The 20,026-nt window shown below is 40.4% G+C and overlaps 1 protein-coding gene across 1 annotated transcript; it reads right to left on the minus strand.

Moving 5' to 3' along the window:
* Positions 1 to 6,754: 6,754 nt before the first annotated feature.
* Positions 6,755 to 8,427, minus strand: gdf15 (Growth differentiation factor-15; the record flags this gene model as incomplete). Its single annotated transcript, XM_080503058.1, has 2 exons — positions 6,755 to 7,593; positions 8,097 to 8,427. The coding sequence occupies 2 exons, from the start codon at positions 8,425 to 8,427 to the stop codon at positions 6,797 to 6,799; spliced, it is 1,128 nt and encodes a 375-aa protein (XP_080359184.1). The 3' UTR covers positions 6,755 to 6,796.
* Positions 8,428 to 20,026: the final 11,599 nt, after the last annotated feature.

Genomic DNA, 20,026 nt, shown 5'->3' on the forward strand with positions numbered 1-20,026 from the left:
AATGCACAATTCTTGCTGACCGGGAATCGACGCGGCCTCTGCATTGTCACTCACTCTCAGTTTGCAATCAAAGCAGAAAATGGAGGCGAAATGGGAAAAAAACGCACGCTCCTCTTGTGGAGAAAAGTGGGCTTGAGATGCATCTTTGTCACATATGTGTGTTGGGGATTCTCCAGTGGATTGTTGACGCTAAATGCATCCATCGGTAGGGGATCTTGTGCGTGTCTGTTCCTGTTCCTCAACCGCGGCAGGCATTTCACTCTCACAGTGGCTCCGGAAGCAGCCTGTCACACTCACGAGCAGCTGCAGACACCTTCAGGTTTTTATAAATAATAGTGTGTACAGCTCTGTGACACACACTCGACTGCTGATTCACGTCCAACAGAAACATCCCATTTGTTTGTTTTACAGAAAGATCAAACATCACACATACAATGGTATTTTTTTTTTTTTTTTCAGGCTCTGAAGGCACTATGGAGCTGGTTCACCTGCCATTAAGTAGAGTGTAATTTGGTTGTAAAGTAACCATGGTAACATAGAAAGAGAAGCGTATCCGGGGCAGGTGAGAGAGAGAGAGAGAGAGAGAGAGAGAGAGAGAGAGAGAGAGAGAGAGAGAGAGAGAGAGAGAGAGAGAGAGAGAGAGAGAGAGAGAGAGAGAGAGAGAGAGAGAGAGAGAGAGAGAGAGAGAGAGAGAGAGAGATGGACTCTGTGTCCAGGATTTCTCTGCGATTTTGCTCGATAAGCCTCCAGGGGTGCAAAATGCTTGAAGTCGAGCCTATTTGGTTGTGATCTGTTAGTATGACGGGAAACCACATGTTGTGGGGGGATTCCTCATCTCATCTGTCCTTTCTCAAAATGCCAAAAATAACGCCATCACACCAAGCAGCAACATACCAGTTAGTGTGCAGCAGAGAGGGAAAGATTCACTTCACTTTTTTTTTTTTTTTTTAGCTGAACATGAAAGTCTGGAAGTTTTAGGCGCCTGGACCATTTTGTCGACACTTTCGTTCTCTTTGTGGTCAACAAGTGGTTGATGGAGAAATTGGCAGGAGAAAGTCTTGACGAAGTACAATGAGGACGCAGGGAAATTAAGAATTGAGACAACAATCAAACCTGTAACCCATAAGTGATAAAAAAAAACAAAAAAAAAACAAAAGGTCACACTTGTGTGTTTCTTTAAGATTTAGACCTGCAGACATGGATACTAAAAGGCTGGCAGGCAAACTAAACACACGCTGTAGAGAGGTGAACTGGCCAATGACCATGCTGACGACTACTGTACTGTACTGAAGTCAGTCAAGCACCAACATGAATGTGCACAAGCATGAAACATAAATATGTAAGCATCCATTTTATATCTCTATATCATATCCAGGGAAATTATTTTCCAACACAACTAAGTAAAACAAAAGTACTATTTCTATGTCATACAAGGGCGTGGATGCTCCTGTAATAGCTAATTGAATGAAGTTACATCAAATTACATCAAATTGAATTAAATTGAATATACTCACAGCGCACGCACAAAATATGAAGACATTGTTGTGTTATTGGTGTGCACAGAAGGTTCATTTCGCTCTGTCAGAGAAATAGAGTGAGTGAGTGAAATCAAAATGAATAATTGTACGTTTTCTTTATTACCATATAAAAATAATTAATTTATCAATTTACTCTTATTATTTAATGCCATATATCACATGTCTGAGAGCGTTTCAGCATGAAAACATGTATTTTTAATATGTGAAAATGTGTGGAGTTGATTATTTGTGGAGATGATTATCGTAGTTGGACTTAGGGCTGCTCAATTAATCGAATTTCAATCGTGATTACGATTTTGGCTCCAGACGATCTCAAAATTCATATAATCGAGGAAAAAACGATTATATTCAATATTCCAATATTACCCCAAATAATGGTGATTCTGATGTTTTATTTTTTATTTTTTCATAATCGAGCAGTCCAGGTTGGACTACATCTACCTAAGTAGGAATACTCAGGGCACATGGGAAGCTTCTTGGGAATTTGTTGGCGTGGAATTCACACGGCTGAACTTCAGGTCAAAACGCAGCGAATAAAACACCAATCTGAAATTTCCCGCACCTCTTCAAAGTGATGGGTACGAGCTTTTTTAGCACTTGTAAGTAGTGTGCAATGCTGTTTGACACAACTGTGTCTCTCACATGTCTTGACACCTTCATGTTGTGAGTTTTGTACGTCAGTATTGCGAAAACAGTTCAGATGGAAACGTTTCACAGAGGCTCAGCCTCAACACTTAAAAGAAAAAACAAAGTGTTATTTACAAGTTTACATACAAACTTTGACAAAACTCCAAAAAGTCCAATATATGGTCAGAACTGAGGGAAAGATGAAGCAACATTCTGCTTGAGTGTCACGTGCATGTTGGTAACGTGCTGTACAGCAGGGGGAAGCAACGCTCCTCTTGAACAGGGTTGTGTGAGTCTGTGTCGGTAAAAAAGGAAAAGGAAGGCAGTTTACCAGCATAATCAAAGGCGTGAAGATGATCAGGTAAGTGTATTAAATTTACGTGTAGAAAAGCTTCGTTTTATTCTCTCACTCTCAATGTCAGCATGCGTTTAAGGTACTCAACACACCACTTCAGTCCAAAAACACTTTGTGATTACAGTTTACTCGTGTCAAAAACTATGATAAGCAGCGAAAGTGAGACTGATAAAAAAAAAAAAAAAACACAATGATGTCACTTCAAAGGTTGGAAATTCTGTCCAGTGAGTAATTTATGAGATTGTTACCACAGTATTTCAGCTCTTGTCAGCAGTCTTATTTTCAGCTTACAGCTTTTTTTTGTTCTTTTTTTTTTTTTTTACAGGAAATCTTCTGCTTTCAGTTCTTTTGACCCGTTCCATGATTTCAATAAAAGGGAAGTGCACTATTGCGACTCTGAGATGTAGAAGACAACAGTCAAGCTCCAGACCTTGACCCACAGAGCTGTGCCCTTACATGGTAAGACATGTGTTTGTTATTTACTTCTACTTTAACACTTTGTTTCACTTGGAGTACGTTTGATAAGTTTTTTTTTTTTTTAATTGCTGGAATGAGTTGGTTATTCTAATCTTTTTTTTAGCTTATTGATTTTTTTAGGTCTAAAACCCAGTTATGAATTGAAAGTTCTCATGGTGTCAGTTCTATATCGTTTTTCATTTATTTACTTATTTCTCTATTTATTTCTTTGCTTGTTTTCTCAAAATAACATAAAAATATGACAAAAAAATATGTACGATCTTCCTGACTTTAGCTACCAAATAACATTTTGCCATCTTTAACAAATGGTCTGGGCTGCATTATATTTATATTTATTTCATCATATTTACATCATATTTACTTCTTTTTTTTTCAATCAATTGCAGATGATGATTGTGAATAACACTTGTGTCCTGGGAAACAGCACCGACCCCTGTCTGGACCCCGGTTCCCCTGCAGGTCTCGCTGCAGGCCTCACACTCTTCTTCCTGCTCCTTGTGATCATAGTTGCTGTGGTCCTTTACAAATACTCCGCTAAAATCAGAACTGCGGTGCAGTTTGGGCAGAGAAGCCAGAAGAAGAAGGAGGAGGAGGAGGACTGTGCTGAGAGCGGACGAGCCGATCCTCAACATTACACTAGTCTGATGAGAGAGCAGTCCACAGCACCAACGCCGATCTATGAAAACCTGACAGCTCTGAAAACGGGACACGACAGGCCTGCTGCAAAGCAACACAGGTACATGAAATATTCAATGCTTCAAATTAAATTGTGTATTTTAGAACAACTTTGAGGAACTATTGAGTCTGATTTGTCATTTTTGGAATTTTCAGAACGGAAACAGGTGAAGAAATGCTGCGTGTGTTGTCAATTTCCCCTTTTTGCACAAACATCTTGTCATATATGGACATAATCCTTCTCTTGTCCCCAGGTTATCTGCTTTTCTGTCACCGAGCACAATTTCTGGTCAAATAATTACATGTTGTTGTTTTTGTTTTATCTATGAAAGAATAGAAAAACTCGCAAAAGGAAATCGACACAGTTTAATATCTGTCTCATATCAGCATTGACTGGAACAACATTTGGTGTGTTTATTGTTTCTCAAAGGTTACCCGAGGAGGATTTGTACCTGCAGTGTGACTCAGCAATATACACCAATGACCAAGAACATAACTCCGTTGTCCCAGACTCTCAGGAAGAAGACGTGTACATTATGCCAGATGCATGAGAAGACATACTGTCCGATCATTCCAGCGCTTTATCTCTATACGTGGAGCTACGTAAACTGCTCGATGCTCGAGGGGAGTGTTGAGATGAGAGTTACATGACTGTTGCTTTTTCTGATACAGACTGACTGTAAACGGTGTTCAATGTATGCATTCACTGAATATTGAGTGTCTTTTATAATCGTCTGTCATCCACAAAATTGAGGATGTGCTGACATTTTGACCTTCGTCACTTATTTTCTGTGTTTGAGGAGAATAAAGTATTCCAAATATCTTTCAACGTTTTTTTTTTACATATCTCTGCTGCTCTGCATGGGTGTATTGAACATGCAGTACAAAACGCTAGCTAATATTTCAACAGGCAGCAAAGTTATTCGGTGTGTTTATTGTTGTTTTCGGGTGTTGCCTTGATATACAGTATCTGTAATTGCTCATGATAAATCACTTTTATTTATTTATTTACTTTGTGGATAATTGAATACAGTAGCTATGTCGGCTCCTGCATCAAATGTATTGATAGTACATTATCAAGTCTTGCTCGCACATTTAACACATTGTTTTTTTCCAAAGTATATCTGAACTTACAACCTCGGAATGGACAAATGAATCTGATTGTAGAAATGTATACCCAAATTACAGGGCAACTGGTCAGGCTTTCTGCAGACATCATGTTAGAAGAGGCCTCTGTGGTCTGGTGCATACCTTCACATTATGAACTTATTCTCAGCATTGGAACTGATCTGTGTCAATTTCAAAATTAACTAAATGTATCATCCAAAATATGTTAGTCAGAAAGGGTTTTTCCCTCTCGGCCTTCCAGGTGAGACGTGAACGACATTGCTGTATCACTCTCCATATATTATTAGCCATTTGCTTAGTGAATGATTACAGTAAGATGTTACTTTGCACTCTATTAATGTTTACTCTGCTGCTTTTGGTAGTGACGAGTAAAGCAAGATTACTATTTGACACAATAAAAACAAAACACTTACAGTTATCAAAGTGTATTACTTTTGTAACATGAAAGCAATAGAAGAGCCACAAAACTGCTGTGTCTCTCTCTCTGCTCACTCTTTTTACATCACCCCGAATCCACTGAATGTCTGATGTATTGGTGAGAAAGGCTGTATACTGGTAGTTTTGATTGCTTTATTGTTAGTTCTTATCTGAATTGAGCAATAAATCCATTCAAGAACGGCAAACATCAAGAGTAGAGAGCCTCTTTTTTCCCCCCCAACAAACTAAAGCAACTTCAGCTGGACGTTATGATAGAAGTGACCATCAGATTGACCAACACTACAGCAATACAAAAGTATCCAAATCATCCAAGCGCCACGAGACCCTGCTACAGAAGATGGATGGATCATTAATACTGAGGATGTCTTGAGCTATTTGGGGGGGGGGCAACAACTAAGAAATGTACAACCAGTCAAGGGATGTACGTCAACATTTGCTGTAAGAAAAGTGTTATCTCGATCAATAGCTTTGGTTAATTACCTTTTAGTTCACCTAAATATGTATTTAGTGAGGTCACTCAGTATCCCTCACCATTTAAGATACCCATTTTGTTAGTTGCATAAAAACGTATGCTCTTGTTAAATGTCATTTAGTGATTCAAAGATTCAAAAAAGGTTGGAGATCGTTATGTCACATTATCATTGAACTATGACATTTTTAGTGGGGTTTCATCAGAGCTCTCAGTCACAGTATCAGCCGTGACAATGGGTTCATTTTCACTGCTAAACCTTGACTGGCAAAATTCTGAATTCTGGCACTCATCTCCTTTGTAACTTCTATGAAATGCTTTACATCCTTTTTAATGACTATCAGCCTTCAAAAGCAAATTATATACAGACGCTTTGATTGCCCAACTTTAAAATGCATTTACAGCGTCCTCGATGATAACAACTGATAACAGTCAGAAAGAATTTACAGCTTTTCACTTGTTAAAATTTCAGAGACAATCTGTCACATCTGTAAGGTCAATCTTCAAGTTCCAGTCAAGGCCACAGAATTATATCTTCACACACGAGTGTCTCCCAGACACACCTTGACCTTACAGCCCTGAAATAGTAGTTAGTATTTCTGTAAAGTGAAGGCCAACCATGCAAACATGTAAAAAGTTCTGTTTTTATTATGAAATGTACATCGAAATATGAATGCAGCAGTTGTGCTGGAACAAATGAAAAACATGTTCAGTGATTGTTGAAATGAATAAGCAGCATACAAACTTTTTCTACCTCATAAAAACAACGCAGTTCAAAACAATTAAACGGTACTAAAATATGCTGTAACATAACTAAACAATGATGTAACTCAAATAAAGCCATAAATACAATTTAAATAAATAAATGCATTTAAAAACAATTGTATGACTGTACAGACTTACAGAGGAGTAGAGTTGTTTCTTCAAAACGGTGTTCATCATGACTAATTTCAATTGATCTTAATTTAATCAACAATTAAAAAACAATGTGTCAGTCAATTTTTTACATGAAACATTTTTTTTTTTTTTGACTATGCACGCCCAAAAGTTTTATAAAAGTATCTGTACATCAAGAATCACCTGCATTTTTCAGGCACAATGACATTTAGTGACAATGAAGTCACTGAAAGGGGTCAGATTGAGTTTCCCCCGGCTGTCATAGTGCATGATGACCATGGGTTCGTAGGCTGCCGGCACGCAGCAGGGTCGAGGAGTCCCTCCTCTGGTGATCTGGTGCAGCCGGGACTTCACCTGCGTGTGCATGCTGGCCGGCTTGTAGTTGTGGGGGCACGAGCCGTCGCAAAAATGCATGGTGTATTCTTCCGGGGCCACCACCCAGTCCGCCCAGCCAATGTCTTTGAAGGAGACGGTGACCGACTTCCTGCAGCACCACCCTCGCTCGTCGCAGTCGTCGACCCTGCTGGAGCGACGAGGCCTCGTCTGCCGCAGAGGCCTTTCCTGCCTGAGGATTAACTCCAAAGAAATGTTTGCAATTCTGTTTAAGGTGTCTTTATTGACCTCACTAATCCTCAGATCCACAACTAAAGACTGGTCCTCAGTCCTCAGCCATGTCTCCACAGGAGAGCTGATGTCAAGCAGCACATCCTGAGAGCTGGAGTCATTGGGTTGGATTACAGAATCTTCTTTCTTCAAGGATGCAAAGACCGTTTTCCTTTTCCGACTAACTTTAACTTTGACCTCCAGCTTCACTTCAGGTTGCAATAAAAAGAGTTTATCTAAACTCCGAATTGAAATCTTCAGTTCTGCCCGAGCGAGCCTGTGTTCACTCTGGATATTGGGATTCCTGTGGAAAACGGCCCTGTATCGGTGCATACGCTGACCGGACCGCGGGTGATGTCTCCTATGAAGCACTGGTAGTTGCTCCACTAAAAAGAAGAAAAACAATGGAAAGCATGGTGAGAAACAAAGTTGGCAACATCATGTGAGAAAAATATTTCAGTAGGTTCACATATAGCCGCAGTAAAGAAAAGACAGAGGGGTGGTGGAAGCAAACTTCTAAAGTCAAATGTTTTAAGAATGATTCATGACAGGAATGAAAGACAATGCGTTCTCCAAAACGTGACAGCTGCATATCAGACTTCTAAAAGCTCAATGAAATGGGTTTGCTTTGTTCACTCTTTCCTACAGATTATGTTTCTGCTGTTCAGTCTCAAATATCACAGATGTATAAAGCACTGGGTCAGTAGAAAATTATTCAACATACACAAACCATCAAAGGTATGAGAGTTCTTTTGTCTTAATCTGCATAGGTGACATCACAAATCTTTTCCTTCTTCCACGCAAAGTTTGTAATATGAGTTTTGACTTTAGTGAATTAAAAGTGACTAAAATAGGCCTCCCTGTGGTATATCTGGTTAAAATCCCTCACCTGTTCCTGGAAAGAGTACAGTGGACTTGGAGGATTGCCTGGTTTCACTGGAATTTCTTCTCATCTCTCTCATTTGTTCCCAGTAGAGTTGATACATCTTCCTCAACTCCTCTTCTGAGGCCTTTTGTGTTGGCCTGGGCTCCTTGTCCATACCCAGAGAGCTGAGGATCCCCGTCTTCACTGCCTCCAGGAGCAGGCCCCTCTGGTTGTTCACACGATCCATTTCGGGGGTATCTTCATAGGGCACGTGGAGCTGACTGTCCCCTGAGGTGGAGCTGAGGAGCAGCAGCATGCTGGAGATGAGTTGGAGTAATGTGGGTGATCTGAGCATGATGAGGCTGACAGGCAGGTCTTCTTTCTAAGTGCACACTGGACAGGGTTGGCCCTTGTTGTGAACAAAATTCTTCACATGCTTTTATTTATAGAGCTTCTGTGTGTTGCCACACCCCTTGTTGGTCAGGTGATGTCATGCCCTCCACCTCTGGCTCCGCCTGGTGGCAGACCTTCTTCCCCTTCTCCTCCCTCCTTTGCTTTATCCCTAAATGGGTGCATGTCGTCTGGTGTGTGAGGTACGGACAGGTGCTGTGACTCAGCTGATTACTTAGCGAGTTTATTAAAGGGCCCAAATCAGGATTGAGGCGCTGCGGTTGCTATAGAATAAGTAAGATGGGATTTGTGCATCACATTCTGATTTTTTAAGGAGATGAAGAAGGTGTTTCATCATCCTGTGAATGGCAGGGAGCTGGAATCGGCTCACCACCTTGAAGCAAGTAACCAAGATTATGGCAGAATTTGCAGTGGAGTTCTACACCCTTGTTACTGAGAGTAAATAGAACGATGCAGGAATCTTCTACAAGGGTCTGAGCGAAGCAATAAAGGATGAATTCCTCATACACGATGACTTTGCCAACCTGGATGCCCTCATTGCTTTGGTCAACCTTCTAGGTTATTGGCTCTGGGAATGTAGGCAAGAACAGAGTTAGTGACCTTATCCGGTTGGATCTGGTGATTCAACAACCTTCTGAATCTGAACCCAAGGCAAAGCAGATGGGTCAAGTACAAATCACACCACAAGAAAAAGAAAAAGGGGGCCAAAGAAAACTTTTGGGATAGCCACCTAACTTTACCGCTCCACTGACTGAGCCTCTCAAATCTCTTCTCAAAGCCTAACCCTTGAATGGTCAACCCACTGGCCTAAGTATTTTTCCAATCTGTCCCTGTAAATCTGGTCTTGGTTGGCAATCACCATGAGATGCTCATATTTCACATCAATGACTACTCAAATTCACCGGTAGTCCTTGGCTATCCCTGGAGTGACTGGAACAGAGATAAAGTAAAGTCCTGGATCCCGAAGGATCATGCCAGATGCCGATCCGATCCAATCCGGCTTGACCCCAGCAGCCTCCAATCCAAACTTCTTCACGTCAACCCATTCAGAGTCTCATGACCTCACACCTGTGATCAGTATAGAAAATGCTCCGTCTCTTCCCCGTCATCGTTCATACGGCTGTGCAACAGACTCCACTCTGGTGCAATTCTTTCCAGAAGCCACTTGTACAACTTAACCAAACCCCAAAAGTCTGCCATGGAGACCTACATCCACAGATGACTAGCTGTCAATATTATCAGGTCATCCTCCAAGATGTGATAGACTGGTTTGTCTTGACAACATCCTCATTTACTCCAAGACCCCTAAAGAACACACTCTGCAGACTGCCATGTTCTTGAGCAACTTCTCAAGAATCGTCATGGCAGAAAAACGGGAATTCTTCACCACAACCACATCCTTCCTCAGCTACATTTTCTCTTGCCGGGAGATCAGAATGGATCCCCAGAAGCTGAACCAGAAAACCAGAAATAACTGTAGTAATTTTTACGATTTTTCACCTTCTACCAAAGATCTCTTTGGCACTACAGTGAGATTGCTGCACTCCTTACTGTCCCGACCTCCTCCTTGCTAAACTTTTCCTGGACCACTGAAGAAACTCAGGCCTTCCAATCCTTGAAAGACTGGTTCATTTGAGCACCAATCCTGATTCAACCTAAAGGTAAAGATGAATCTCAAGAAATTGTGATATTGGTTGGAGGGGGCTGAACAACCTTTATTGTTTTGAACTATGTTAGCTCACAGGAGATGCCTATACATTTGGGGTTCTGAGACAGCAGTTCTGGTAGAACACCACAGAGAAGGACATTAAGGACTTCATTGCATTCTTGCTTCTGTGCCCATCACAACAGCTCAATCTCGTCCAGTTTCAGTCTGCGGCAGCCCCTACCCATCCCGTAACTGCCGTGGTTCCACATTGTGGTGGATTTTGATACGGTGTTGCCCGTCACTGGCAACACTACCGTTTTAAATGTGGTAGATCATTTCTATAAAGAAGCAAAATTTATTGCCTTACCTAAGCTGCCTTATGCTGAAAAGACTGTGGAAAATCTCTCAGGTTTTCAAGATGGAATACTAGTGGATATAGTGTTGGACTGAGGACCCTAGTTTTCACCTGAATTATGGAAGCTGTTCTGCAAGGCTTTGGGCACCACGGTCAACATCTGGTTTCCATCCCCAGTATAATGAGCAAACAGAACGAGCCACTAGTGCTTGTAGATCCTACTGAGATGCATCACGGTGGAGAATCCCACAGCCTGGAGTACTAAGCTATCCTTTTGGAGTGCGCACACCACTCATTGATTAACGAAAAGGCTTGGGCCTCCCTTATTCTGTCCAATCGGACGATGGAGCAACAAGCTAATTGGTGACTATAAACAGCTGTTTGTGGCTAGCTCTTCACTCGAGGCACGTAGCAGGGTCTGAAGAACAATGGGTTGTGATCTGACCTGCCCAGAGGGAAGAGAGAAGAGCAGCTGTATGCCTCCTTAACATCAGCATGGGTGAAGGTGGCGAGTGTGGAGGCCATGGTCATCTGGTTAAAGTCAACCGAGATAATAATGAGGGCATCCTTGAGTTTGGTTGGTAAAGGCGCTATTGTAGAGTGGATAGTGTTGCAGGCAGATGTGGATGTGTCAGATGTGTCAGAGTCTCTGAGTCTGCATCGTGACAGATGAGCGTTTGATTTGTTCAGCTTGGGCCAGAGGTAAACAAAAAGTGATAACACCGTGTGATGTTCTCTTCCATTATATGTAAACAAGATTCAGCCTGCAGTAAGAAATGAAACTAACATGTGGATGAGCAGAATTTTGCATTTCTTACTAACACAGTTAGTACAGGTAGTTTTGGTACAGTTTAGTGCACCTGAGATTGTTTCACCTAAGCTTGGGAGTTATGTGTAATTTAACCACATAAACCACAACAGTTCCCACTGTGAGCAGCACTGATGAGGTAAAACGTGCCATTGCATCATCCTCTTTCGGCATATGTAATCATGGCTTTGGATTTCTGGAGAAATAGATAGCATACAGTATTTTTGGAACAGCCCCCCCCCCCCCCCCCCCCCCCCCCCAAATCCTGCCCTGCCCTCCCCAAAACAATTTTTCTCTTATTATTACCCCCTCCAAAACTAACATGGATATGAAATGTCTATCCTTCCCTCCAAGGTTATTTTTAGTTTTGTGATAGTCAGCCAAAGTCCCAGTTTCCAAACAGAACAGAGTCCAAACAAGATAGAGTTAATTACCTCTGCATCGACTCTCCTTCCTTAAGTCTGCATCAAGAGAAAAAAAAAGGAGGAAACTTAAAAAGACAAGCCTGTCTCATTCTGTGATTATGGTTATCACATCATCACACATCTGATGTAAGACGCTTGTCAGAGATGACATGGGCCAGTCAGATTCATGGATGATGAAATCCTCAGTGTTAGATTGCAGAGCAAAGTTCTTGCTATTTTCGGTGAAGCCGATGGGACAGATTAAACACAGGACACCTGCACATAGCTGTTATCAGCAAATAACATGAAAATGCACCCTTCTGTCAGCAGATAGGGTGAATGCACTGTTGGATTACAAAGCTCTTTCCCCACCCTTGTACGAGCCTGTGACATTGACCTTCTTCTTTTCTTTTCGCGACAGGCCATCACGACTGCTCCAGACACAGACTGATAAAGACTCCTTTTTGATGTATATGGAAAAATTCTACTCTCTGTATCAGCGAAACGGTTGGGGATAATATAACTCCTATCAGTGGTTCAATAACATTAATTGCTCAAATCTAGATCATAAAACAATCAAACAATTATCAAAACGCAGCTATAAAAAGTCTAAATGACAAGTTGTTTAACATATCTGCTTCTTTATCTAAATTTTCTCCGATATGACAACATTGATAACTAATCTATACATGAATCTGACAAGGGAACATCACTCTTTGAACTGTGATGAAGGGCTACAAAAGGTCACACATTCAACAAATTGCGAAAACAAGACAGGAGTATTTCATATATCAGTTCACTGGCTGCAAAACCCTATAGACTTGCATTCAATTTGAGTGGAAAGGTATTCTAAAGCGTTAAGAAGTTGCTGCCCAAGTGTTGCATAGTGCCAGAGCGAGATGTGGCTGTTTCACCAGTGTGGAGTGTGTGAATCTCTGAGCAGTGAGTCACTGAAGTGATGAAACAGTCATGTGCTTTGCCAGGTGAACCTTTGCAAGCTTGAAGTGTGTGAAAGGTATAAAATGACTCATGCAAACTGACACTGTCGTATAAGCTGCCATAAGACTCTCACTCTCTTCACTGTCTCTACCTTCTCCTTCTTCTGCTTCTTTTTCGGTCTCTCGATACGTGACAGCAGCACAGAGGAGAAAACCTCCACACTCAAATTGTATTGTCATCATGAATGAGCAAAGTTTCCAAGTCCTGAGAGTGAATTGCATCATAACACGATCCTCAGCATGTGGCTTTTGGCCCCCGTGCAGTGTTTCCAGAAGGTTGCTACACAAATAATTTAGACCTAAATATTAACTGAAGAGCAGAACCAAAAAACAAACAAAAACAAAAAAATCTTAGATTAGAAATAAAGTCTGTTTGTTTGGACATGGAGAAGAGTGAAAGGTGAGGGGATGAAGCAGGCTGCTGAAAACTTTGGTAGGATGAGCAAGGGACATCCAGCGTCCATCTTCTCTACCGATTTACACAATTTAGAGCCACAGCTGATTAATCAGGATGCGTCCTGGAAAGACGACACGCAAACAATCCCAAACATTCACAACTATGAATAATTTCAGTCACCAATGAGCCTCAAACACATGTTTTTGGACTGTGAGTAGAAAGTGGAGCACCCAGACAAAATCTCTCAATACACGGAGGGAACAATATAAACACAACACGAGCTGCAGTGGAGCCGGAGTATTGATCACAGTGGAGTTTGTGGCCACAGGTCGGGAGTCGGTTTGCAGCCGGAGACATCAAACGACAGCTCAACCCACAATGGCTGTAGTTACGATCAAAGACAGGTCTGACACATGTGCTGCATACTCGGGCCGATTGCTTGCAGCTATGGGTGATGATTCAGGAATTAAGGAGGGGTGCCACGCCCCCCGCCCCCCTGCCCCCCCTCCACCTACGCCAAGGCACACAAACACGCATGCTGAAAGAACAGCTCAGAAACAAAGAAAGTACAACAGTCAAGGCCAACACCTTAACTATCGAATGCCAGTTAAATCTCTGTATCATGTCAACAATCTGCATACTTTAGTGGTAAATTGCTCATGAGACTGAAAAAAAATAAGGGGGGGGGGGGGGGGTAGATACGCACATGCTTTGACTTTAGCGATATTGTTTAAAAGGTAGTCAGCGCTGGCGTCAAGGACGTCAGGATTAGCAGAAAATGTTTTGACTTGTTATTATAAAATGATGTTGATATGATGGTGAGCTGATAAACAGCAGTCACTACTATTAGGACACGTTTACGCGTAACCGGGTTTTTCAAAATGCTGTCATATTTCTCTGCATTTGGGCCTCGTATTTACATATAAAAGTAGCTACAACTCACCACGAATGATAATTCCTGAAAACTCCAGCCACAGGGGAGCTCTATATAACTTCATTGTCTCTGGTTGCATCTAAAGGGGGGAAGGCGGATATTTACGTCACAATTCGTGGCGTGGTGTTTTTTTGTTTGTTTTGTTTTTACCAGGATTCTGATTGGCTATGATGGCTTTATGCTTCTGGCTACACTGCCCCTACAGATTTGGCATGTTCATAGTAGCTCTGAACCAGGTGTATATGCAGTCCCTGTAATGGAAGATTTTTTTTTTTTTTTTAAACACAGTCGGAAATATCAATTTTTGCAAAAACCTGGGTATGTGTAAACGGGGTCTCAGTGACCTTCATTGTGACACCATCAGGACTATTGTATGTCCCCGCTGATTATTGTAAGTCACTGTGTGCTCTTGGTCGAGGTCAAGGTGACTTTATTAGTACCTGCAGGTAGATTCATTCTGCAGTAGCAGGAGAAACCATCCGACAATTCATACTGACACATTTTAAAAACGTAAGACAATAAAAGCTGCAGATCAGAGCACAGACATGGAAGAAAAAAATGTTGCTTACTGATTTATAACTCAGTTATTGTCAGTGTTACAGATACAAAGCAGCATTTTAATTTTTTATTTTGCTTAATGCATACATTAACACCCTGGATGAATAACATATGATGTGATATGATATGATATCATAAAATAAGTATAATCTCAAAGTATTGCCTCAATCATTTCTAAGCTATATGCACATACTGATGTGCAGTGGTTTAAGTATTTGGGTCACTGAGGCAGGACAATCATCCAGCGCAGAAACTCACCAAGTTCATAGTGAAAGTGACGGTGACCTGCTGTCATTGTGAATTTATATTACAGACTAAATTGTATGATGCTGTATTGCATAAGAGTAACGACAATCTGTCCACAGACTAGGAGTGAAAATGAGCTTCACTGAAAAGTCTGGCTGCCAATAAATACTGATTATGACAATAAAAACTATTTTATGTCTTTGAGTTTTCTCTTTTGCTTTGATTATTTACTTTTTCTCCAAGTAATTAATAGATTTTTCAATCATTTCTCTGTTTATACATACATTGTAATATCTGCCGAGTCATGGCCACAGCCAGTTCTTAGCAGCTGTTTCGGGCACCACAGCCACCAGGGGGCCCCCAGATAAAAACAAGATAAAGTCACATTTGTTTGTGGTTGCGTCAGTCTCCTCCATGCTTGGCACAGGCAGCAGAGTGGAATTGTACATCGGAAATTTCCATTGATGTCAGCAGAGAAAATGAAAATGATTAGGCTGAGTGAAGCTATTCCTTTTGATTTAATACTATTTACTTGTATATTTTCGGATATTATAGTTTCTCCCTCATTGCATTTTATACTTTCTTAACACAGTTCTTCTTCATATTTTTAATAAGAACTTTAATTATTGTTGCCGTCTGTACTCGGCCTGCTTTCATTTTTTAAAAAGTGCATTTTTGCTTTTTATTGCAGTTTTTGCAGTTATTTGTCTTGTCTTTTAATGAACATATTATCATTAGTCCTATTGCACGTTTTGTTGTAAGAATTATTTTCAGTATTTAGGATGTTTCTGACTTCGAATGGCATCTTATAAACCATTTTAGTCATTATATATATATGTATACACACACACATACATATATATTTATTTCTATATATTTTTTGCATTAAGATATTACTTTATGTTTGAAGCAGGCCAGTTGTCAGGCAGTTTGGATCATTTTAAACATTCCAACACTAAGCAGAATTAATCTACAGTTGAAGGTAAAAAGTTAACTTTAGTCAGTGAGCTTTGTGTTTCATTGAGTATGCCAAGTTTGCAGCTTATTCCCCTTTATATTAACAGACATAAGGCTTCAAAACTACCCTGTCTGGTTTAGTTCCCTCTTAATTGCCCATGTATGGGAAAGCAGTGCCCAGAAACTCATCCCGTTTAGAGCCCTGAGGCAGGATGTGCAGGTCTGGCCTCCATCAAGAGAGGCTGGAATCAGAGAAGCTCTCACAGGAAAAGGGAAAGTGGTGCAAAGTAAACACAGTGCACGAGGACGTGGCGCCCTCTGGTGAAGCTCAAGCTGCAGTACAAATGTAATCAGCAAAAGTTCACCCTCAAATAGTGACAAACTGAAGTTCCGGCGGAAGTGGGATGAGTATCAAAGCCCACTTTTTTGCTGTGTCAGTCATTTAGTGCAAAATACATGAAAACACCTCATGCTTCGATTTGTATTTTCTCTTTGAATTTCGCTGTGTCTAAAGATCCTAATTAATTTATATCTACTTCTATTTATTCCATCACAAAAGACCCCCGAGCAAGAAAAACAGCTAAAGAAGGAATGACCCACATCATCCCACACGGAAAGAACCTACATGAGGATATATGCGCATATATGAAACCTATAAGCAGTTTCTATGCACATATATGCTGCATATATGCACATATATGACTATATATGCAGCATATATAGGCAAAATTGAGGTGCATATATGTAAATATAAAGGCCATATAGGTCTCCTGTACTGCTTCTTTATTTCCACATATATACAGCCCATATCTCACTTTGGCAACTGTCATACATTATCAAGGCAATAACTAAGAACTAACTAAAAAACAATTATGCAAGAACAACATATAGGCACATATATGCACACATATATACGTGCACGGGTGACCGTGGCTCAGGTAAATTCCTAAATTGCTCCCAGTGCACTAAATATGCCTTGCATGGCAGCTCTGTCCCATTGGTGTGTGAATGTGAGCGTGAATGGGTGAATGAGCTGATATGTAAAGCGCTTTGGGACTACCTCAGTGTGGTTAGAAGGCGCTATATAAATCTAGACCATTTACCATTACCATATAGGTACGTGTATGTACATATATGTGCATATAATATAGGAAAACGGCCAATTTTATATATGTCACATATATTAAAAAACCTACATCAAAACCTATATTAAAACATATATGTTTGTATAGGTTCTTGCCATGTGGGATAGGTCAGTTTAAACTCCTCTCTTGTGGAACCAGTTTCAGGTAGGGAGGATAACACTTCTTTCATGATCGGGTTGAAAACTTTCTCATTTCTTCAAGCTTGCAGTTCATAAACAGTTTAATGCACTGGGTTATCTCACTCCCTGTTCATTCATACATTCGCCCCACTGGATCTGAGCCTCCTGCACATTAAATCTATAGTGATCTAATTTCTCTGCTGTCTGATCTCAACCTGTGAGTTTCGTTGTTGCTCTCTGCGTCTCTCCTACTATCCTCTGACACCAAGGTTGCAAAATGGATGTAAAAGTGCCAGGAGACGGCTCTGCAGTAATCAGTTCTGTGTATAAATAAAACTGAATTCAACTGACTGGATGGAGGAAACTATATGTATAGGTCTCTTGAGGGAGAACTCAAACATGGAAGCTTGGGACGTGTGGTAAAAGAGACAAACTACAAAGAATGATGAAAATAGTGCAGTGAAAGGAGGAAGGGATGACTTTCATGCCTGACTGCTTCCACTAATGAGGTCGGACCATTTGAAGATGACCTCTGCTGGACCACATGGGGAGAACAATGAAAGGACACACGCAGACTTTAGACATCACTATTTATATAAGGTCCAAACACCTTCATGAGTCACAAAAAAAAAAAAGAAGAAGACAAAAGCTGGTATTTCTAAAAAAGGAACATTGCTCCTAAAGATTTTTATCCCACCGTGTAATAATGTCGAATTCATAGAAAGGAAATTGTAGTTGACAAAAAGTGGAGGAGTAACCAGAGGTGGAAGATTTGTCCCTCAGAAGAACCAGGATAGTCGAAGACCAGCGACATGAGAAAGTACTGTTGCAAATGTTAAAAAAAGTACTCTTTCTGAAATAATATGCAAAGTATTCATTATATTCTAACCATATTTAGTGCATTATTAATGTTAAGTTCAATTCAGTTTACTTGTTTATTATCAACCACACCACAATGTGTATCAAAATGTTGCAGCAGTGATGTGCTATGTAAAGAAAATGCAGATGAAAAAGTTTGTATACTGATTCGAATTGTAGTGACTTGCAATTTAAAACTAGATTACATAGTTCAATCTGTAAATAACTGATTAAAATTACATTCAACTGAAATACTATCTAATTATTTTAAGGTGAGTAGTTATAAATTGTTATCTCCATGCCTGGTAGTTACAGGACAGGGGAAATCAGTAATATCCCTTGTCTATGCATTCAATAAAATGTTGGTTTTTTTGTGTGTGAAATTAATTTGAAACAAAGGCAAGATAAACAGGCACACAGTAAACAGAAACGCCAAAGGTGATGTAGATTTGGATGCAACATTTAAATAATAATAATAATAATAACAATAATAATAATAATAATAAGAATAATAATAATAATAATAATAATAAAGTGATCCATTAATTTTCTTTGATTATGGATGAAGGCAAATCCACCGTACATTTCCTGGTTTTAATCCATCTCTACTAATAGAGTGACAGCAAAAGCTAAACAACAACTACTGTTAATACCCTAATGATAGCTTATATGTAAATATGAATGTAAACAACACATCCTGAACATGATCTGAGGGGGCGATAACGTGGGATTTAACAGGTACTCTAATCTGTACTGTGAACGATTTCAAATTAAAGCATCGTAAACCCAGCGCACTAATGTAACTGGTGTTCTACCTCAAATGAATCCCACTTCTTTATCCAGTACAAGAAAATAACACCACAACAAGAAACACGTTGTATATATAATATCATCAGTTATTTTCAACGCTAATGCGATCGAATGCACGTGTTTCTTGTGGGAGTCAGGTTTGTACATTTCATACAAACCTGACTCCCACACTGCAACACACCATACATTTACTCATTCTGACACTGGCATGCCTTTGGATGTTTCTGCTAAACGGGGAATTTCACAAGAGAACAAGGAAAGGATTCACATCCCTCTGGCTTCTGTCAGAGGACATGTGACATCACAGCACAAGAGATCCATCATTGTTTTGTGCAGAAGAAAACACATCGTGGCAGCTGTGGGTGACTGGCACGGATCAGACTCACAACTATTCAGGCCGGGCTTTAAAACCCAATTGTTCTGCATCCTCTCCCTGATCAACTGTTATTCCAGAGGACAGACACGGTTATGTGCCATGGTGAGTGACGGAGGATTAGCCGCATGGCGCACAGACCAAACGGCCTGCATCTTTCACAGCGTATGGAAATAAGTGGCGTGCATGCATCTGTGGGGGAGTCAGTTCACTGAGGCCATGTTTATGTTAGAGCTCCCGAGTGCAACACGTATGAAACATGTACGTTCGTTTCGAGAGATCTGTGGACTTAAAAGCATAGATGTGGTCGAAAGCACCCAGGAGAACATGGAGATGCAGTAACAGGCCTGTTACGTTTCTTAAATCGTATTGATGGTGTGTAAAACTCCTGTCAAGAAGATGTTATTATATTACTTTAGCAGATTAAGCTGTATAAAAATTACTTGTCGGCATGGTGCCATAGCATAAACGAGAGAACAAGGTTGACCTTTCTGAGTTGCCTTCTTGATCACTCTCAATGTCTGAAACCTGTGATTGTGATTATGTGTGTGTGGCTGTCTGTCTCTGTGTGTTCTGCCCTGTGACGTCCATGTGCCTTCACTCACCACCTGTTTTGTGAAGAAATATTGACATGAAGTGTCAATATTCTCCGTTGAAAGAACACATTTACTGTCAAGAATTTAAATAAATAAATAAATAAAATAATCTGAAGGGTCCAAATGGTTGAAATACAAATTGTGACTGTGCTCGGTGCCTGGTGTAAATTTCACTTCAGTAAAATCAGCAATAAATCAGCATAATTTTATGGAAATTAGTCAGTCTAATCACACATTTGGTAAAAAAAAAAAAAAAAACTCATCGTAGGGGTACAAGCACCGGAAAAATACACATGGCAGCGATTGTGAGCGTGATGTGTTGCTTCCTCCTCTGCAC

Source organism: Blennius ocellaris (assembly GCF_963422515.1).
Source record: "Blennius ocellaris genome assembly, chromosome: 10".
Lineage (NCBI taxonomy): Eukaryota > Metazoa > Chordata > Actinopteri > Blenniiformes > Blenniidae > Blennius > Blennius ocellaris.